A 19,805-nucleotide genomic window follows, 5' to 3' on the forward strand; every position below is an offset into this window, starting at 1 on the left:
TTTACGTCAATGATTTAGAGGAGGGCATTGTGAATAACATCAGCAAGTTTGCTGATGATACTAAGCTGGGTGGCAGTGTGACATGTGATGAGGATGTTAGGAAAATTCAAGGTGACTTGGATAGGCTGGGTGAGTGGGCAGAAACTTGGCAGATGGTGCTTAATGTGAATAAGTGTGAGATTATTCACTTTGGGAGCAAGAACAGGAAGGCAGATTATTATCTGAACAGTGTGGAGTTAGGTAAGGGAGAAATACAAAGAGATCTAGGAGTACTTGTTTGTCAGTCTCTGAAGGTGAATGAGCAAGTGCAGCAGGCAGTGAAGAAGGCTAATGGAATGTTGGCCTTTATTACAAAGGGAATGGAGTACAAGAGCAAGGAAATCCTTTTGCATTTGTACAGGGCCCTGGTGAGACCACACCTGGAGTATTGTGTGCAGTTTTGGTCTCCAGGGTTAAGGAAGGACATCCTGGCTGTGGAGGAGGTGCAGCATAGGTTCAGTAGGTTAATTCCTGGGATGTCCGGACTGTCTTATGCAGAGAGGTTAGAGAGACTGGGCTTGTACACGCTGGAATTAAGGAGATTGAGGGAGGATCTGATTGAGACATATAAGATTATTAAGGGATTGGACAAGATAGAGGCAGGAAATATGTTCCAGATGCTGGGAGAGTCCAGTACCAGAGGGCATGGTTTAAGAATAAGGGGTAGGTCATTTAGAACAGAGTTGAGGAGGAACTTCTTCTCCCAGAGAGTTGTGGAGGTGTGGAACGCGCTGCCTCAGAAGGCAGTGGAGGCCAGTTCTCTGGATGCTTTCAAGAAGGAGCTAGATAGGTATCTTATCAATAGGGGAATCAAGGGTTATGGGGACAAGGCAGGAACCAGGTATTGATAGTAGATGATCAGCCATGATCTCAGAATGGCGGTGCAGGCTCGAAGGGCCGAATGGTCTACTTCTGCACCTATTGTCTGTTGTCTATTGTCAATACCATTTGTCGTCGTAACTCATTTGATGGACCTGCCTGTTATGTGTCTGTGATTCATTCATTAAAACACCTAGATCCCTCCAAACTTCACTCCTAGTCATCATTGTCATGCTGACACTCGAATTTATTGTCAGTCCAGATGTGTGAGTGCACAGGAACATTGAAAAACTTACTTGCAGCAGTACCAAAGCAGTAATTTATGCACAGGAAAAGCATAAATTAAACAAAATTATAAACAAATTTTTAACAGAAAGAACAATTAGAACAAAGAAAAACATTTTAGTCAAAATGACCAAAGTGGTTAAATGTTGCTCAACTGTTGTGTCAGTCGGTTCAATAACTGAACATTTGAAGTAGCTGTCCCTCAGCCTGGTGGTGTGGGACTTCAGGTTTCTGTGCCTCCTACCTGATGGTAGTTGTGAGAAGGAATCATGGCCTGGATGGATGTTGTCTTCTTGAGACAGAATCTCCTGAAGACACTATTGATGGTGGGGAGGGATGTGCCTGTGATGTATTGGGCTGAATCCACCACTCCCTGCAACTTCTTACATTTCTGTGCATTCAAATTACTCTACCAAACCCTGCTGCAACAAGCATACTTTAACAATACATCTGTAGAAATTTACTAGAGTGTTTCTTAGCCTCCTAAGAAAGTAAAGACACTGGCGTGTTTCCCATCTATGTGCTGGCTCAGGCCAGGTTGTCTGATGTACAGTATCAACCTAGGAATTTGTACTCATTTGCAAAGGACATTGCTGCACTGTGATTGTTTGAATGCTGCCACCGAACTGTCCATGTTCACCAGAACAGGCAAAAGGAGCCCCAGACTGACATTTCAATCCAATGCCAGCCACTCTGACAAGTTTGCACTTTTTCATTTGTAGATCCTAGTGTCAACCCAGAGCTTCGACATTAGGTTCCTGAAGTAGGAGACATTTTGGGCAGAGTCCCTTCATGAGAATTGAAAAGGAGGAATGGGGAAAGAAGCCAGAATAAGAATGGTGGTGGGGGGGGGGGAAGGAGGTGGGAGAAGTAAAAGCTGGGAGGTGATAGGTGGAAGAGGTAAAGGGCTTAAGAAGGAGGAATCTGATGGGAGAAGAGAGTGCATGATGGGAAAAAGGGAAGGAGAAGGGGTACTAGAGGGAGGTGAGGAGAAGGGGTAAGAGGGAAGCAGAATGGGGAATGGAAAGGAGAGAAGGAGAGGGGTAGAAATTACTGGGAGTTGGCTAAATCAATGTTCATGCCATCAAGTCGGAGGCAACCTTGACGGAATATGATGTATTGCTTCTCCAGCCAGAGTGTGGCCTCATTATGGCAGTGGAGGAGGCAATGGACTGACAATTCATTTATTTCATTTTATTTAGAGATACAGATGGAACAGGCCCTTCTGGCAGTTGGAATGGGAATGGTGAATGTAAATGGCCACCGCGATATCCTTCCTGTGGCAGATGGAGCAAAGGTGCTTGAACTCAAACCCACTGTTTCTGAATGCAGGTTGACCTCTTCAAAAGCCGTGTGCTTCTGGAGGGTCTCCAGCCAGAGATGTGGACCCTGGAGCACGACCAGATGCTGACTGCGTTCGCTCAAGATGTTACTCAGAGGGTTCTGACTGTGTTCATGGATCAATACTCTGGGCTTCAGGTGACCCTTGGCACACCTGCACAGGTGGGTACATTGTGGAGTGATTCTAGTGGGCACAGGATGAGTGGGGAGCACCTGGTAGGCTATTAGCCCCACGAGTCGTTTCATTGTTCATTCATCAAGACTGAATACAAATTATTCTGTTCAAGATTTTTAAGGATAAATATTTTAAAGATTACATTTATTTCTCACATGTTTGTGGAAACATCAAAAAACACTGAAATGTATTGCTTGCATCAACAACCAACACAGTCTGAGGATGTGCTGAAGGAAATCTCCAAGTGTTGCCGTGTTTCCAACACCCACAATTTATTAACCCTAACCCATACATCTTTGGAATGCGAGAGGAAACCCATGTGATCATGGAAGGAACATACAAACTTCTTATTTCAGCGGTGGGAATTGACAGCTGGTGCTGTAAATTGTTACGCTAACAGATATGCTACTGTAACACCCGTGCTATCTTACTACATGGTCATAGGGCACTATAGCAGGCCCTTCAGCCCATCTAACCTGTGCTGAACTGTTACTCTGCCTAATCCCATTGAACATAGTCCTCAATTCCCCCCCCCATCCATGTACTTATCCAACTTTCTCTTAACTGTTGCAATTGAACCCACACACCTCCACTAACACTGGCAGTTTGTTCCACCCTCTGAGTGAAGAAATTCCCCCTAAGCTTCCCCTTAAATACTTCATCTTTCATTTCTGAGATCTCCAGTGGACCGCAGGCTTTAGACCTTTGGGGAAGAGGGTTTCATTTCGCCACTGTTCATTGTGTAATTAGGTGCTTCCTAGTATCAGAGAGTGGTGGGTGTGTGGAACAAAAGTACATAAAAAGTACTTTTGTTATGGACTACCTAGTTTAGAAAAGAAACACAAAGCTCTTGGAAGTTTATATTGTTCAATTTTAATGCTTTACTGTGGTAAATAATTGAAAATGCATTATTTCTGAATGAATAATGCAGCTTATTAAGATCATTCTAGTATTTCCGATGCAGTAATACACACACATTTGTCGTGTAATACATGCACAAAAACACTCTCAAAAAAAATGTTCTTTCGGCCATTCATGGCTGAAGTTGGATCATGTTGTTCTGCTTTAGAAATGTGGGGCATGAACAGGAATTAGGTTTACATCACATTTTATTCAGCTATGGAATTTAAGAAGTTAATCAAATTTATTCTTGGAATGTGCTGAACTTAATTTTGCTATTTGTTTGGGGATTTGGGAAGTGAATGCAATCTGAGTGACTTCAGGTGTGGTTCACTGCCATTTGTCCAGTTATTACAGCTTAACTATGGCAGCTTTCTGTGTGTCTATGTGTTCTACAAGACAGTTGAAAGAGAAAGGAAGAAAGACTTACTCCATTCCATTGATACGCTCTAGAATTCAAGATCACTGTGTAATTGATTTTGCTAGCTTCTAGATAATTTTTGGCATCATTGGTTGATCTGTGTGTGTAAGCCAGTTTACTGAATTTTGCAATATTGAGATATTTCCTGACTGGAGGAGCAGGGATCATATGACTGAGTGGATATGTGGATTTGCAAGGCTTGCAGGCTCCCCAGAGTTTCAGAGCATGATAGACTGCAATCCCGGGACACTTCAGGCATACATTGAATATACAACTTGTGTCCTTTCGGGAGTAAATTAAAGAAAATCTCATCATTAATGGCTTGATTCTAGGAATTTGTATGACTCTTTTCAACCCAGGCAGTGTGTCTGCTATATTTTATCTGACTTACTATGTGGAAAGTCAAAATGGGATAAAAGATGTGTTCTTTATTAACCTGTCATTGCTCGACAAGATGCACAGATTGCCTTTACACTGATAATCAGTAGACCGCAGAGAGTAATAGAGTTATATAGCACCAAAATTGGTCTTTGCTGGCAAGTATCTATCTATACACATCACCTCCCTGAACATTGACGACTCCTCCATAGAGATCATTAACAGCACTAAATTTCTTGGTGTTCACCTGGCGGAGAATCTCACCTGGTCCCTCAACACCAGCTCCATAGCAAAGAAAGCCCAGTGGCGTCTCTACTTTCTGTGAAGGCTGAGAAAAGTCCATCTCCCACCCCCCACCTCACCACATTCCACAGAGGTTGTATTGAGAGCATCCTGAGCAGCTGCATCACTGCCTGGTTCAGAAATTGCACCATCTCGGATCGCAAGACCCTGCAGCGGATGGTGAGGTCGGCTGAGAAGATCATCTGGGTCTCTCTTCCCGCCATTACAGACATTTACACCACACGCTGCATCCATATAGGAAACAACATTATGAAGGACCCCACGCACATCTCATACAAACTCTTCTCCCTCCTGCCATCTGGCAAAAGGCACCGAAGCATTCGGGCTCTCACGACCAGACTATGTAACAGTTTCTTCCTGCAAGCCATCAGACTCCTCAATACCCAGAGCCTGGACTGACACCAACCTACTGCCCTCTACTGTGCCTATTGTCTTGTTTATTATTTATTGTAATGCCTGCACTGTTTTGTGCACTTTATGCAGTCCTGGGTAGGTCTGTAGTCTAGTCTAGTCTTTGTGTTGCTTTTACGTAGTTCAGTGTAGTTTTTGTATTGTTCATGTGGTACCATGGTCCCGAAAAACATTGTCTCGTTTTTACCGGGTACTGTACCAGCAGTTATGGTTGAAATGGTGATTAAAAAGTGACTTGACTTGATAATAATCCCATTTATGAGCACTTGGTCCATAACTTACTATGCCTTGGAATTCAAGTACTTGTCCAGATGATCCTTAAATCCTGTGAAGCGGCCACCTCACCAGTTTCTCGAGGCAGTACATTCTGGAAGGCAACCACTGTCTGGGTGTAAGAAAATTTCTTTCAGATACCCTGTACATCTCTTAATCCTCCTTAAAACTACTTAGGTCAAAGGTTTCTTACTTTCTAAGCCTCTTGTGCATCTGTGGAATTCTTTGCCACAGGCAGCTGTGGAGGTCAAGTCTTTATATATATTAAAGGCAAAGGTTAATAGATTATTGATTGGTCAGGGTGTGAAGGGATATGGGGAGAAGGCAGGATACTGGGATTGAGAGGAAAAATGCATCAGCCATGATGAAATGGAAGAGCAGACTCGATGGGCCAAATGGCCTAATTCTGCTCCTCTATCTTATGGTCTTGTGGTCTAACCCAAAGGTGTAGTGGTAGTGGTAGAGGGAAATTAGCGACATTTAAGAAACCCTCAGAGCGGCATATGGGTGATAGAAAAATGGAGGGCTTTGTGGGAGTGGAGAATTAGATTGATTTTAGAGTAGGTCAGTCAAACATTGTGGGCTGAAGGGCTTGTATTGTACAGTTGTGTTCCTATGTTCTACGCTTTATGAGTCAGCTCAAACCAGAGAAGCCTCCTAGCATCGGTTCTTGTCAGTATACATGGCACCCTATCCCCTTCCTCACCAAGGGTATGGCATAATCAGTTCCATTTGCAACTGGATTCTGCAGCAGGAACGTCCAAAATTTACAAAGAGTCAGTTCTGCCCAACGCACATTGCTGTGGCCCATAAGAATCTACTTACATACTATATCCATTTCTAGTTCAGAGTTGATAGGAGATAAGTTTAGCCCTTCCCTTCTACAGAGCCCTTCATTTTTCTATCATCCATGTACCCATCTAAGAATTTCATAAACGTACCTAATGTATGTGCCTCTGCCACTGCTCCTGCCAGGGTGTGCCACACACCCACCACTATCTGTGTAAGAAATGGTGACGTCCCTCTTACACTTTCCAACAATCACCTTAAAACTATGTCGCTTCATCTTAGCCATTTTCGCCTTGGGAAAAAGTCTCTGGCTATCCACTCTATCTAAGTTCCTCCCTGTGCCTTGTTTGGCGCATCGGACAGCAACCCTGCCCTTTCTTTAGTGTTGGCTTTACGAGGCCAAGTTGCTAGCTCGATGCTCAGCCCAGCGTGGATGGAAGGTGTGGAAAGAGCCAGATAGATTCGAACCTGGGACCATTCACCCCAAAGTCTGGTGCGGATGGTGCAACAAACAATACATTCTATCTATGTTTATCATTTTATACACCTCTATCCAGTTACCTGTCATCTCCTTCGCTTCAGAGAGAAACATCCGAGCTGGCTCAACCTTTCCTCATAAGACATGCTCTCTAATCCAGGTAGCATCCTGCTAACTCTCCTCTGCACCCTCTTGAAAGCTTCCACATCATTTCTATAAACCAGGTATTTATATAACACCAGGTTCAAAAACAGTTACTAGCCCTCAACCATCAGGCTCTTGGACAAAGAGGCTAACTACAATCATCTATTGAGATGATCCTGTTTAGAGTTACTGATCTATGCATTTGCCCACAGGGAAAAGAATCTCAGGGCTGTATGTAGTGATATGTATATATTCTGATAATAAAATTCAACTTTGAATGTGGCGACCAGAACTGAACACAATATTCCAAAGTTTGCTCTAATCAGGGTTTTATAGAACTGCAACATTACTATGGCGGTTACTTGAAAACAAACCAAGACCACTGACAGACTGAGTATGGGATTCAACACTGTATGAAGTGCTTCCAAACAACTGAGCTCCAAGTTGAAAAAAGTATCTTTGATCCTTTATTACGAAACCAGCAAAGAATAATGATCTTATAGTGATTTTTAAAAGAGCTAACAAAACTAAATTAGTGATATTGCAAAATTAACAAAATAAGCGTTCCAATTCATGAAGTTAGCAGTCAACAAAAAAAAACACCTTCAACTCACTTCCCCTCAACTAGACTAAATTAACTAACTAATATGGAACAATACATAACTATACTATTCACTTCTACCACACCCTGACACCTGACAAATTCATCATCATCATCATCAGGTGCCATGCCCAGTTTGAGCTTTGACTGCCATGGCCCACACACGCCTGTTTCGGGTCGAGTGGATCAATTCATTGGTATTCATTTCCAGTTCTCTGGCCGCTGTCTCCATCATCATTTGTCTTTGTCTTCCTCTTGCTTTCTTCCCTTCGATCTTTCCCATAATTACCGTACATTCTAACTCCTCTTTCCTAATCACATGCCCAATGAAGTTACGTTGCCTTTTCATGATCTCATACATAATTTTTCTTTTTGTGTTTGCTCTGTTCATAACATGCTCATTAGATATTTATTTACTCCATGATATTCTTCGCATCCTCCTCAAAAACCACATCTCTGCTGCTACAATTTGTTTCCTCATGTTACTAGATATTGTCCAACATTCTGAGCCTTATAACCGAAACATTTCAGTACTCTGAGGCAGGTTGTCATGCCTAGTTTAGTGTTGGTCAGTATACTCTTCAGTCTCGTAAAGGTGTCTTTTGCCATCCCTATTCTTCTTTTGATGTCCATGTTGCATCTGTCATCTGATTTCACCCAGCTTCCTAAGTAGCAAAAGCTCTGTACTTGTTTTATGTCTTCCCCGTTTATTCTCAGCCTGCAGATAGGATTCTCCTTTTTGGATATCACTATAAATTCTGTCTTTTTGCAGTTGATACATAGACCTATTTTTGCACTTTCTTCAACAACTATGTCAATTGAGTTTTGTAGTTCTTCCTCCGTACTTGCAATTAGCACAGTGTCATCCGCATATCTGAAATTATTGATGTTTTCACCGCCAACTTTGATTCCCAAGATGTCTCTTATTTTTTGTAATATTGAGATTATGAACAGAAGGACTGAGTATATTCAGGAATTGTTTGAAGACGATCGAGGCGAGAAACCAGAAATTAAGAACAACATTGAAGGTCCAAGTATTTTAAAATCTGAAGTTCATAATGCAATAAATAAGATGAAGAAAGGAAAGGCAGCAGGTTCTGATGAATTAGTAATAGAACAAATTATCGCCCTTGAAGATTATGGAATTGAAGAACTTACTGATTTAATCAATGACATTTATGAGACCTGGAATAATACCAGAAGAGATGAAAAAAAAGTCAGTATTTATCACTCTTCCTAAGAAACCTGGAGCAATAGAATGTAAATTACATAGTACCATAAGTTTAATAAATCATATCACCAAGATACTTCTAAGAATTTTGATGACAAGAGCTAAAAGTAAGATATAAGCTGACACACAAAATGCTGGTGGAATGCAGCAGGCCAGACAACATCCATAGGAGGAAGCACAGTTGACATTTCAGGCTGAGACCCTTCGTCAGGACTAACTGAAAGAAGAGATAGTAAGAGATTTGAGAGGGGGAGGGGGAGATGTGAAATGATAGGAGAAGGCAAGAGGGGGAGGGATAGAGCTAGGAGCTGGAAAGTTGATTGGCGAAAGGGATACAAGGCAGGAGAAGGGAGAGGATCATAGGATGGGAGGCCAAGGGAGAAAGAAAGGGGGAGGGGAGCACCAGAAGAAGATGGAGAGCAGGCAAAGAATAATTGTGAGAGGGACAGAGAGAGGGGAAAATAAATAAATAAAAGATGGTGAGAATGGGAGGAGGGGCATTAATGGAAGTTAGAGAAGGTCAATGTTCATGCCATCAGGTTGGAGGCTACCCAGACGGAATATAAGGTGTTGTTCCTCCAACCTGAGTGTGGCTTCATCTTGACAGTAGAGGAGGCCGTGGATAGACACATCAGAATGGGAATGGGACATGGAATTAAAATGTGTAGCCGCTGGGAGATCCTGCTTTCTCTGGGGGACAGAGCGTAGGTGTTCAGCAAAAAGGTCTCCCAGTCTTGCGTCGGGTCTCGCCAATATATAGAAGGCCGCATCGGGAGCAGTATATCACACCAGCCGACTTGTTCAAGTGCTACACATGCCCTTACACTTCCTCCCTCACCACCATTCAGGGCCCCAGACAGTCCTTCCTGGTGAGGTGACACTTCACCTGTGAGTCGGCCGGTGTGATACACTGTGTCCGGTGCTCCTGGTGTGGCCTTCTATATAAAAGGTGAGACCCAACGCAGACTGGGAGACCATTTCGCTGAACACCTACGCTCTGTCCGCCAGAGAAAGCAGGATCAAGAGAGGCGCTAGATAAGGGTGTGTTTTCTTCCCTGATTTGTTTCATGTGTACAGTGAAACCTGACAAATTACCCATAATAAATGTGCAATACAAAATACAATACAGACAGAAAATAGATACATGGCTTCTACGCTAATTTCATGACTCAAACTCAATCCTCCGACTAATGAAAGCCAACACAACTTAAAGTCTTTACCAGTAGTAAAGGGAGGATTTGGGGTCTGTGGGACCCCAAGCGTCATGGTTAAGCTCCCTGGAAGTGAATGGATAGGTGGAGCCCTGAGACAAAGGTCATAGAGCATGGAAACAGGTAATTCAGCCCACCACAGCCAGACTGACCAGTGGGCACCCTTCTGTATTAATCCCACCTTCTGGTACTTAAGACCATTCAACTTAGAAGCAGAACAGTGGGTGTACCTTAGGGAGTGCAGCGGTTCAAGAAGGCAGGTCATCACCACCTTCTCAAGGGCAACTAAGGATGGACAATAAATGCTGGCTTAGCTGGTGACGCCACATCCCATAAGTGAATAAATAAATAATTTGAGTCGTTTGGCTTATCATGTCTGCTCTGTCATTCGATCACAGCTGATTTATTATCCCTCTCAACACCCCTCGCCTGCTTTCTCCCCGTTACCTTTGACACCGGTACTAATCAAGGACCTAACCACTTCCACTTTAAATACACCTTTGGCTGAAAGCCTTCTCTACCTAGGATTTCAAGTGGACATAGGGACATTTCTTAACTGTTGTCAAGTTCCCTACTTTCACCATTCTCTCTGGTAGTGTGTTTCAGGTACTCAACCATTTCTGTGTGGAAAAAGTCCACTCAGATCACTTGTAACTTACCCTAATGCTGTGTCCTTCTCGTAGACACAGATCAGACAATTAAAGAGATACTGGAGAATAGTGAACCTGCTCTTTGTCCATCTAATTCACTGGTGGGAAGCAACTGAAGGGAGCTAGTATGGATAACCTCACTCATCTCCATTTTCAACTGATTTCCTACAAACTCACTTTCAAGGACTCTGCAAGTTATGTTCCCACTTTTATCTATATATCAATCTAGCTTTCTTTATTTTCCTGTAAATGCCTGCAAGAAAATGAATCTGTATGTGGTAACATGTACTGTATGTACTTTGATAATAAATTTACTTTGTCTTTGAGGTTGTTCATCCTTGGAGATGTTCAAAAACTCTGGCACAGTCAAAGAGAAATGTGCCAACTCGAGACGAGCTTGCAGAATCTTCTCTTGAAACCATTCATTGAAACTGGAAAAAGAGAGATAAGAAGTCAGAGTAAGAAGGTGAAGGGAGGGGAAGAAGAAGTACAAGCTTCATGTGTGGCACCTTGACAAACACCTTCTGAAAATCCAAGTAAATAACATCCATTGACTTTCCTTTATCTATCCTGCCTGTTATTCCCTCAAAGAATATCATCAGTTTTGTCAGACAAGGTTTTCCCTGAAGGAAACCATGTGAACGTTGGCCTACTTTATCATGCAGCTCCAAGTACTTCGAAATCTCATCCTTAATAATGGACTCCCAACATCTTCCCAACCACTAGTCAGGTTACTGATCTATAATTTCCTTTCTTCTGCCTTCCTCCCTTTTTAAAGAGCGGAGTGCCATTTGCAATTTTCCAGTCCTCCAGAACCATTTAGTGATTCTTGGAAGATCATTACTAACTCTTGTGAAATCTCCTCGGCTACTTCTTTCAGAAGCCTAGTTTGTCGTCCATCTGGTCTAGGTGACTTATCTGCCTTCAGGCCTTTCAGCTTCCTAAGCACCTTCTCCTTAGTAATAACAACTACATTCATTTCTGCCCCATGACACTCTTGAATTTCTGACAGACTGCTTGTGTCTTCCCTAGTGAAGCCTATTTTGCTGAAGTTCGTCCACTATTTCTTTGTCCCACATTACTACCTCTCCAGAGTCATCTTCCATGAGTCCAATATCCACTGTGGCCTCTTGTTTACACTTAATATATTTGAAAAAAACTTTGGTTTGTGTTTGATATTATTAGGCAGCTTACCTTCATATTTTATCTTTTCTCTCCTTAAGTTTTTTTTTAGTTGCCTTCTGTTGGTTTTTAAAAGTTTCCCTGTCCTCTACCTTCCCGCTTATTTTTCTATATTATATGCCCCTTTTGCTTTTATGTTGTCTTTGACTTCCCTAGTCAGCCACAGTTATTCATCCTCCCCTTAGAATACTTCTTAATCTAAATCTAATCTAAATCTAAAATCTAAATTTCATCTTTGGAATGTATCTATCCTGCACCTTATGAAATGGGGGTTGTGTAATAAACCGGATTTGATTAGGGAGCTTAGGGTAGAGGAACTCTTGGGAGACAGTGATCATAATATGATAGAATTCACCCTGCAGTTTGAGAGGGAGAAGATAAAGTCAATCTTTAGGGAATCCTACACAAGAACTCCCAAGTCCCTTTGCATCAATGATTTTTTGAATTTTTTTTCCCTTTAGAAAATAGTCTATGTCTTTATTCTTTCTACCATTTGGCATGACCATACACTTCACTCCATTATGTTCCATTTGTCACTTCTTTACCCATTCTCTCAATCTGTCCAAGTTCTGCTACTGACTCTCTGCTTCCTCAACACTAGCTGCTCCTCCACCTATCTTTGTATTGTCTATAAATGTGGCCACAAAGTCATCAATTCCATTATCAAATCATTGACATATAGCATGAAAAGAAATGGTCTCAATATTAACCCTTGCAGAGGATACTAATGTATAATAATTTTGTAAATTTCCTCACAAGCCACTGCTACCTCCATAAGCTTTATGGCCAACTGACCTTTCTACCTTTTACTGTGGGAGTTACAGAATTGGTGATCGAGGTTCAGTTACCTCCACAAGGAGTTTGCACATTCCCCCCACATGGACTTTCTCCAGGTGCTCTCGTTCTCTCCCACATTCCAAAGACATACAGTTATGTGAGTAAGTTGTGGGCATGCTATGTTGATGCTGGAAGCATGATGACACTTGTGGGCTGTCCAGCAAAATCCTCAGACTGTGTTGGTTTTTGACACAAGCAGAGCATTTTATTGTATGTTTCAATGTACATGTGACAAATAAAGCCCAATTTTAATTGTTAAAAGCATATGCTGTCAATTTTTTTTACATGTACAGGCCACAGATTACCTCATCTACTTCATTCGGAAGGAGGGAGTTGAGATTGACCGGGATAATTTCACCCACGTGACGCAGTTTGGCAGCATCCGAGATGGACATTTGGAGAGCCTGTTGAGACACGTACAGGGCGTCTTTGCTCCTCAGTTCTTTGAGAATCGATTGTGGCCTGAGGGCATCAGGAACAATTTTTCAGCACACTTACACAAATTCCTCGCGAGCCTCACAGGTAGCTGCTCAACCATTCAATTTGGACAAGGGTCTCTGTTTCCCTGCTCAGTGCTAGCTACAATAGTAAGGAAGGGAAATGCAATGTTAGTATTTAGTTTGAGAGGACTAGAATATAAAAGCAAGGATATATTGCTGAGGCTTTATGAGGTATTGGTCACATTGCATTTATAGTATTGTGAGCAGTTTTGGCCCCTTGTCTAAGAAAGGAGGTGCTGACATTGGACAAGGTCCAGAGGAGGTTCACAAGAATGATTCAAGGAATGAAAGGGTTAATGTATAATATGCATTTTTATGGCTTTGGGTTTATATTCACGAGTTTAGAAGAATGACTGAGTATTTCATTAAAACCTTCCAAATATTGAAAGGCCTAGAGAGAGTAGAAATGCAGAGAATGTTTCCAGTAGTGGGATAGTCTAAGGTCAGAGGGCGCAGCCTCAGAATAGAAAGATGTTCCTTTAGAACAGAGATGAGGAAAAATTTCTTTAGGCGAAGGGTGGGGAATCTGTGGAATTCATTGCCACAGATGGCTGTGGAGGTATATTTAAAGCAGACATTGACATTGATAGGTTCTTGATAGTAGGGGATCCAGAGATTATGTCAGGAGGCAGGAAAATGAGTTTGAGAAAGAAAATAAATCAGTCATCATCAAATGACAGAGTGTACTCAATGGGCCAAATGGCCTAAATCTGCCCCTGTGTTTGTACCAGGGCTCGAGGTTTTATCTGATCTGATCTGATCCCAGCACTGATAGAAAGACAGCTCTCATTGAAACTTGCATTATCAGAGGGAGTGCTGAACCAATGGAAGGGCGGTACTGAGGGAGAGTCACACTGTGGGAGGGGCAGTTCTGAGGGAAAGTCACCCTGTACATTGGGGACCTGTGGTGGAAGGTCTTACGTTGGGCTGTAAACAGGTCTTTAAGCAGGTTCACTGACACCCCACCTACCTGTCCATTCTGTGGCTGGCGGGGGGTAGTCAGTGTACCACACATATACGGAGTGTGAGAGGTTGCAGTCCCTGTTTGAGTGTCTGAACCTGCTGCTCAGGTTCTGGATCACTTCAGCCCCGCGCTCCTCATATACGGGCAGCCAGTATGGAAGGGGGTAGGTGGCGAGGAGGATCTACTGGTGGGCTTGCTCCTGGGCCCGGCTCAGATGGCCATTCACGGGTCGAGGTGGTGAAACGTTGAGGGCTGTGCCCGGGCTGACTGCCTGCCCCTCTTCTCAGGATGCGTTCATGCCAGGCTGTCCTTGGAGAAGGAGTTCATGGTCACAATGGGTACAGTGGGGGATTTCTGGGAGCGGTGGGGAGTTAAACCCAAGAAATTGACTGTTTTATAGACAGTAATAATCATATTTTAATTTTAATTTATGCACTGTCTTGTAAATACTGAATGTGTGTACTTTGTGAGGTTGTGTAAATAAACTTAACATTTTGTAAAAAAAAGGGCATTACTGAGGGAGAGTTACACTGTATGAGGGGTGGTGTTTGACTATCTTCTCATCCACTCTTTTAGAATACAGTAGAAAGGTGATGTGCAGCAGGTGGTTATGTCTCTGGGCAATTGATTTGCCGGCATGAATTTAAAGCCTAGTCAGCTGGAGAATTTAAATAAATCCACAATAAAATATTGATATCGGTAAAGGTGAATGTGAGCATACTGAATTGTCATTACAACCCACCTGGTTCACTGAGGACAGTCTTGCTTACACAGTTGGGTCTAAGTCTAGAGTCACAGCCATATGTATGATTGTTAATTTCAAGGCAACTCCCACAGATGCTGGTACTCTGAAATAGAAGCTGCAAGACCCAGCAGGTCAGGGACAACAATTAGTAAAGTTAATGTTTCAGGCTGATGATAAATAATCTTGTATCAATAAGATTGAAAGAGTACAGAGACATTTTACAGGGATGTTGCGGGACTTGAGGACCTGAGTTATAGGGAAAGGTTGCATAGGTTAGAACTTTATTCCCTGGAGCGTAGGAGAATGAAGAGAGATTTGATAGAGGTATCTAAAATTATGAGCCGTACAGATAGGGTAAATTCATGCTGGCTTTTTCCAATTAAGTTGAGTGAGATGAGAACTAGAGGTCATAGGTTTAGGGTGAAAGGTGAAATATTTAAGGGGAGCCTGTGAGGGCATTTCTTCACTGAGAAGGTGGTGAGAGTGTGGAACGAGCAGCCAGCAGAAGTGGTGGATACAAGTTTGATTGCAACATTGAAGAGAGGTTGGGTTGCTGCACGAATGGCAGGAGGTTGGAGAGCTATGGTCCAGGTGTGGTTTGATACAACTGGACAGAGTAACAGTTTGGCATTAACTAAATGGACTCTTGTTGCACTCTTTGACTTTATCTCTTGTTATAACTGCACCTGTAATGTTCCACTCAGATGCGCGGTATAAGTTGGATGGACACACAGTCCTCTACATCCCACAGGAGAGCTTGAATCTGAGCCCAGCAGAGGCGGCAAAGGACAAGGAGTTGGTACAGAGACTGGAGAGTAAGTCGCATTTCACCTGCACTATATGTGTACAACATTTTAATTCCTTCAGCAACAGGGAGGCATTGAGCAGGCAACTCAATATCAAGCAGGCATGGGTTTAACATAGTCTAGAAGTGAGACAAGGAAAAGATTATCTGTTGTGAGGATATCACAGTCAGGTAGGGGTGTGCTGACACTCTAGAACACGTTGATATAATGAAATAGGAGGTGTTGGGGCTCTTGTCAAACATTAAGGTGGATGTCCCCAGGGTCTGATGTGGTCTATCCCAGGTTTTTAAGAGATCGAAGGAAGGACTTGGCCAGGTCCAACATGTGAGCTGGAGGCACAGGAATGTAAAGTTTGGGGTCCCATCATCGACTAGTCCGGGCTCGATACTGAAGATCAGAACTCAAAGGTCGATCAGTAATTCAGAAGTGGAAGCCTGTCTGGGGTTGGAGGACTGTGTGTCTGTGTGTGTGTGTGTGTGTGTGTGTGTGTTGGTCAGTCTATGTATATCTGTGGACACAAGCGCATGCACGTGGACATGGACACACACACACACACACACACACACACACTCTCTCTCTCTCTCTCTCTCTCTCTCTCTCTCTCTCTCACTCTCTCACTCTCTCTCACTCCAAAGATGATAGGTTAGGTTCAATGAGATGTGGGCATGTTATGTTGGCGCCAGAAGCATGGTGACACTTGCGGGCAGCCCCAGCACAATCCTCACTTACTTGATTTGATGCAAACAATGCATTTCATTCTGTTTTGATGTTACGATGTACATGTGATAGTTAAAGCTAATCTTTACCTTTTAGCTTGAAGTGTCATATCTGGACAAGTGAGAAGAGTTTCATTTTGGGAGATCAAATGTAAAAGGAAAGTATACAATAAGTGGCAGGGCCAATAGGAACATTGATAACATAGAGCATTGGGGTGTAAATCTTTAGCTGCCTGAAAGTGGAAAGACTGGAAAAAGAGTATGTTACGCTTGCGTTCATTAGTTGGAGTGCTGAGTACAAAAGTTGAGAAATCATTTTGCAACAATATAAAATTTTGGTTCGTACACATTTGGAGTACTTTGTGCACTCTGGTCACTGCATTACAGATAGGAGGCTTTGGAGAGGTTTCCCTGTAATTCCTTGGGCTCTTATCTTGCTAAGAAGCCTCATGTGTGGCACCTTGTCAAAGGCCTTCTGAAAATACATCTACTGCATCTCCTTTGTCTACCCTGCTTGAAATTTCCTCAAAAAATTTCAGTAGGTTAGTCAGGCAGTATTTTTCTTTCAGCAAACCATGCTGGCTTTGGCCTATCTTGTTATGTGCCTCCAGGTATTCCGTAATCTCATCCCTAGCAATCGATTCCAACAACTTTCCAATGACTAATGTCAGGCTAACAGGTCTATAGTTTCCTTTCTGCTGCCTCCCACCCTTTTTAAATAGCAGAGTAACATTTGCAATTTTCTAGTCATCCGGTACAATGCCAGGATCTATCGATTCTTGAAAGATCGTTGTCAATGCCTCTGCAATCTCTTCAGCTACTTCCTTCAGAACCCAAGGGTGCATTCCATCAGGTCCAGGAGATTTATCCACCCTCAGACTATTATGCTTCCTGAGCACCTTCTCAGTCATAATTTTCACTACACATACTTCACTTCCCTGATACTTTTGAATGTCTAGTATACTGTCGATGTCTTCCACTGTGAAGACTGATGCAAAATACGCACTCAGTTCCCCTGCCATCGCTGCGTCTCTCATTACAATATCTCCAGCGTCATTTTCTATTGGTCCTATATCTTTCTTCAACTCTCTTTTGCCTTCCATATACAGTACTTAAAAAAGCTTTTAGTATCTTCTTTGATATTAGTCACCAGCTTCCTCTCATAATTCATCTTTTCCTTTGGAATGACCTTCCCAGTTTCCTTCTGCAAGTTTTTAAAAACTTCCCGATCCTCTATCTTGCCACTAGCTTTGGCTTCCTTTTATGCCCTCGCGTTTGCTTTTACTTTGGCTCTGACTTCACCTGTCAGCCATGGTAGTGTCCTTCTTCCATTCAAAAATTTCTTCTTATTTGGAATATATCTGTCTTGCACTTCCCTCATTTTTTGCAGGAACTCCAGCCATTGCTGCTCTGCTGTCATTCCTGCTAGTGTTCCTTTCCTGTCAACTTTGGCCAGTTCCCCTCTCATGCATTGTAATTTCCTTTATTCCACTGAAATACTGACACAATGGAATTTAGTTTCTCCTTCTCAAATTTCAAAGAGAACTCGATCATACTGTGATCACTATTCCCTCAGGGTTCCTTAACCTTAAGCTCTCTTATCACTTCTGGATCATTGCACAACACCCAATCCAGCACAGCCAATCCTTTAGTGGGCTCAACAAGCTCTTTCAGAGATAGCCAGAATGTCATACTTGCCACTCTGTAGCTGAATTAAAAGATCATCCATTTTATTTCTTATGCTGTGTGCATTCAAATATAACCCTTTCAGCCCAGTATTTGTTGCTTTGTGTTTTAACTGCACCATGCCTTTATAGCTCTGTAACTCATCCCACTGGCTGTGACTATGCCTCATCTCCTGCCTGTCCTTTCTATAATCTCTGTTGCATGCTAACTTTGATTTATTTCTGTTTTCCCCTTCCTCAGTCCTATCACTCCGGTTCCCATACCCTGCCAAATTAGTTTAAACCCTCACTAACAGCCTGCCTGCTAGGATATTAGACCCCTTTGGGTTCAGGTGTAACCTGCCCTTTTTGTACAGGTTGAACCTCCCCCAGAAGAGACCTTAATGATCCAGGAATCTGAAGCCCTGTCCCCTACACCAGTCTCTCAGCCACACATTAATATGTCAGATCATGCTATTCTTGTGCTCGTTAGCACGTGGCACAGGCAGCAATCCTGAGATTACTACCCTGAAGAGAACTACAGAATCTCTTGTGCCTTGACCTAAACTATAGGTCAAACACCAGTAGTTTGATGATCCGCCTTTGCATTGCACTTGGGTGATCCCAGGCAGTCTATCTACTACATACTGTGTGAGTTTGGAGACACAGGAGCCCACGGACATTGGAATTTGGAGCAACAAGCAATCAGCTGGTGGAAACCAGTAGTCGAGCAGCATCTGTGACAGAAGGCGGAGGGGAGTAATGATGGCGCTAAACGGTGACTCCTTTGCTTAATATCTTTATTTTTCCCTTTCAGGATTCTTTTGAAGACCCTGACCTGGAGTTAGAAACATAGAAAACCTACAGCACAATACAGGCCCTTCGGCCCACAAAGCTGTGTAGAACATGTCCTTACCCTAGAACTACCTAGGCTTACACACGGCCCTTTATTTTTCTCAGCTCCATGTACCTATCCAGGAGTTTCTTAAAAGACACTATCATTTCCACCTCCATCACTGCCGCCAGCAGCCCATTCCACGCACTCACCATCCTCTGCGTAAAAAACTTCCCCCTGACATCTCCTCTGTACCTGCTTCCAAGCACCTTAAATCTATGCCCTCTTGTGCTAGCCATTTCAGCCCTGGGAAAAAGCCTCTGACTATCCACATGATCAATGCCTCTCATTATCTCGTACACCTCAATCAGGTCATCTCTCATCCTCCGTCGCTCCAAGGAGAAAAGGCCGAGTTCACTCAACCTATTCTCATAAGGCATGCTCCCTAATCCAGTCCTTCTAAATCTCCTCTGCACCCTTTCTATGGTTTCTACATCCTTCCTGTAGTGAGGCGACCAGAACTGAGCACAGTACTCCAAGAGGAATCTGACCAGGGTCCTATACAGCTACAGCATTACCTCTCGGCTCTTAAACTCAATCCCACGGTTGATGAAGTATGCCTTCTGAATGCCTTCTTAACCACAGAGTCAACCTGTGTAGCAGCTTTGAGTGTTCTATGGACTTGGACCCCAAGATCCTTCTGATTGTCCATACTGCCAAGAGTCTTACCATTAATACTATATTCTATATTCTGTGCCATCCTATTTGACCTACCAAAATGAACCACCTCACACTTATCTGGGTTGAACTCTATCTGCCACATCTCAGCCCAGTTTTGCATCTTATCAACGTCCTGCCTCTGGCCTCTGACAGCCCTCCACACTATTCACAACACCCCTGACCATTGTGTCATCAGCAAATATACTAACCCATCCCTCCACTTCCTCATCCAGGTCATTTATAAAAATCAGAATGAGTAGGGGACCCAGAACAGATCCCTGAGGCACACCACTGGTCACCAACCTCCATGCAGAATATGACCCATCTACAACCACACTTTGCCTTCTGTAGGCAAGCCAGTTCTGGATCCTCAAGCAATGTCCCCTT

General features: G+C 43.0%; 1 protein-coding gene across 1 annotated transcript in view; it reads left to right on the forward strand.

The window, feature by feature from the left end:
* dnah2 (dynein, axonemal, heavy chain 2) overlaps window positions 1-19,805 on the forward strand; it is a 609,335-nt gene that overhangs the window by 17,070 nt on the left and 572,460 nt on the right. Inside the window, exons 4-6 of the mRNA XM_072258532.1 lie at window positions 2,476-2,646; window positions 12,762-12,990; window positions 15,382-15,492. Coding sequence (XP_072114633.1) covers window positions 2,476-2,646; window positions 12,762-12,990; window positions 15,382-15,492 — 511 coding nt within the window. The remainder of the gene's footprint in view (window positions 1-2,475; window positions 2,647-12,761; window positions 12,991-15,381; window positions 15,493-19,805) is intronic.

This window comes from Mobula birostris, chromosome 5 (assembly GCF_030028105.1).
Source record: "Mobula birostris isolate sMobBir1 chromosome 5, sMobBir1.hap1, whole genome shotgun sequence".
Lineage (NCBI taxonomy): Eukaryota > Metazoa > Chordata > Chondrichthyes > Myliobatiformes > Myliobatidae > Mobula > Mobula birostris.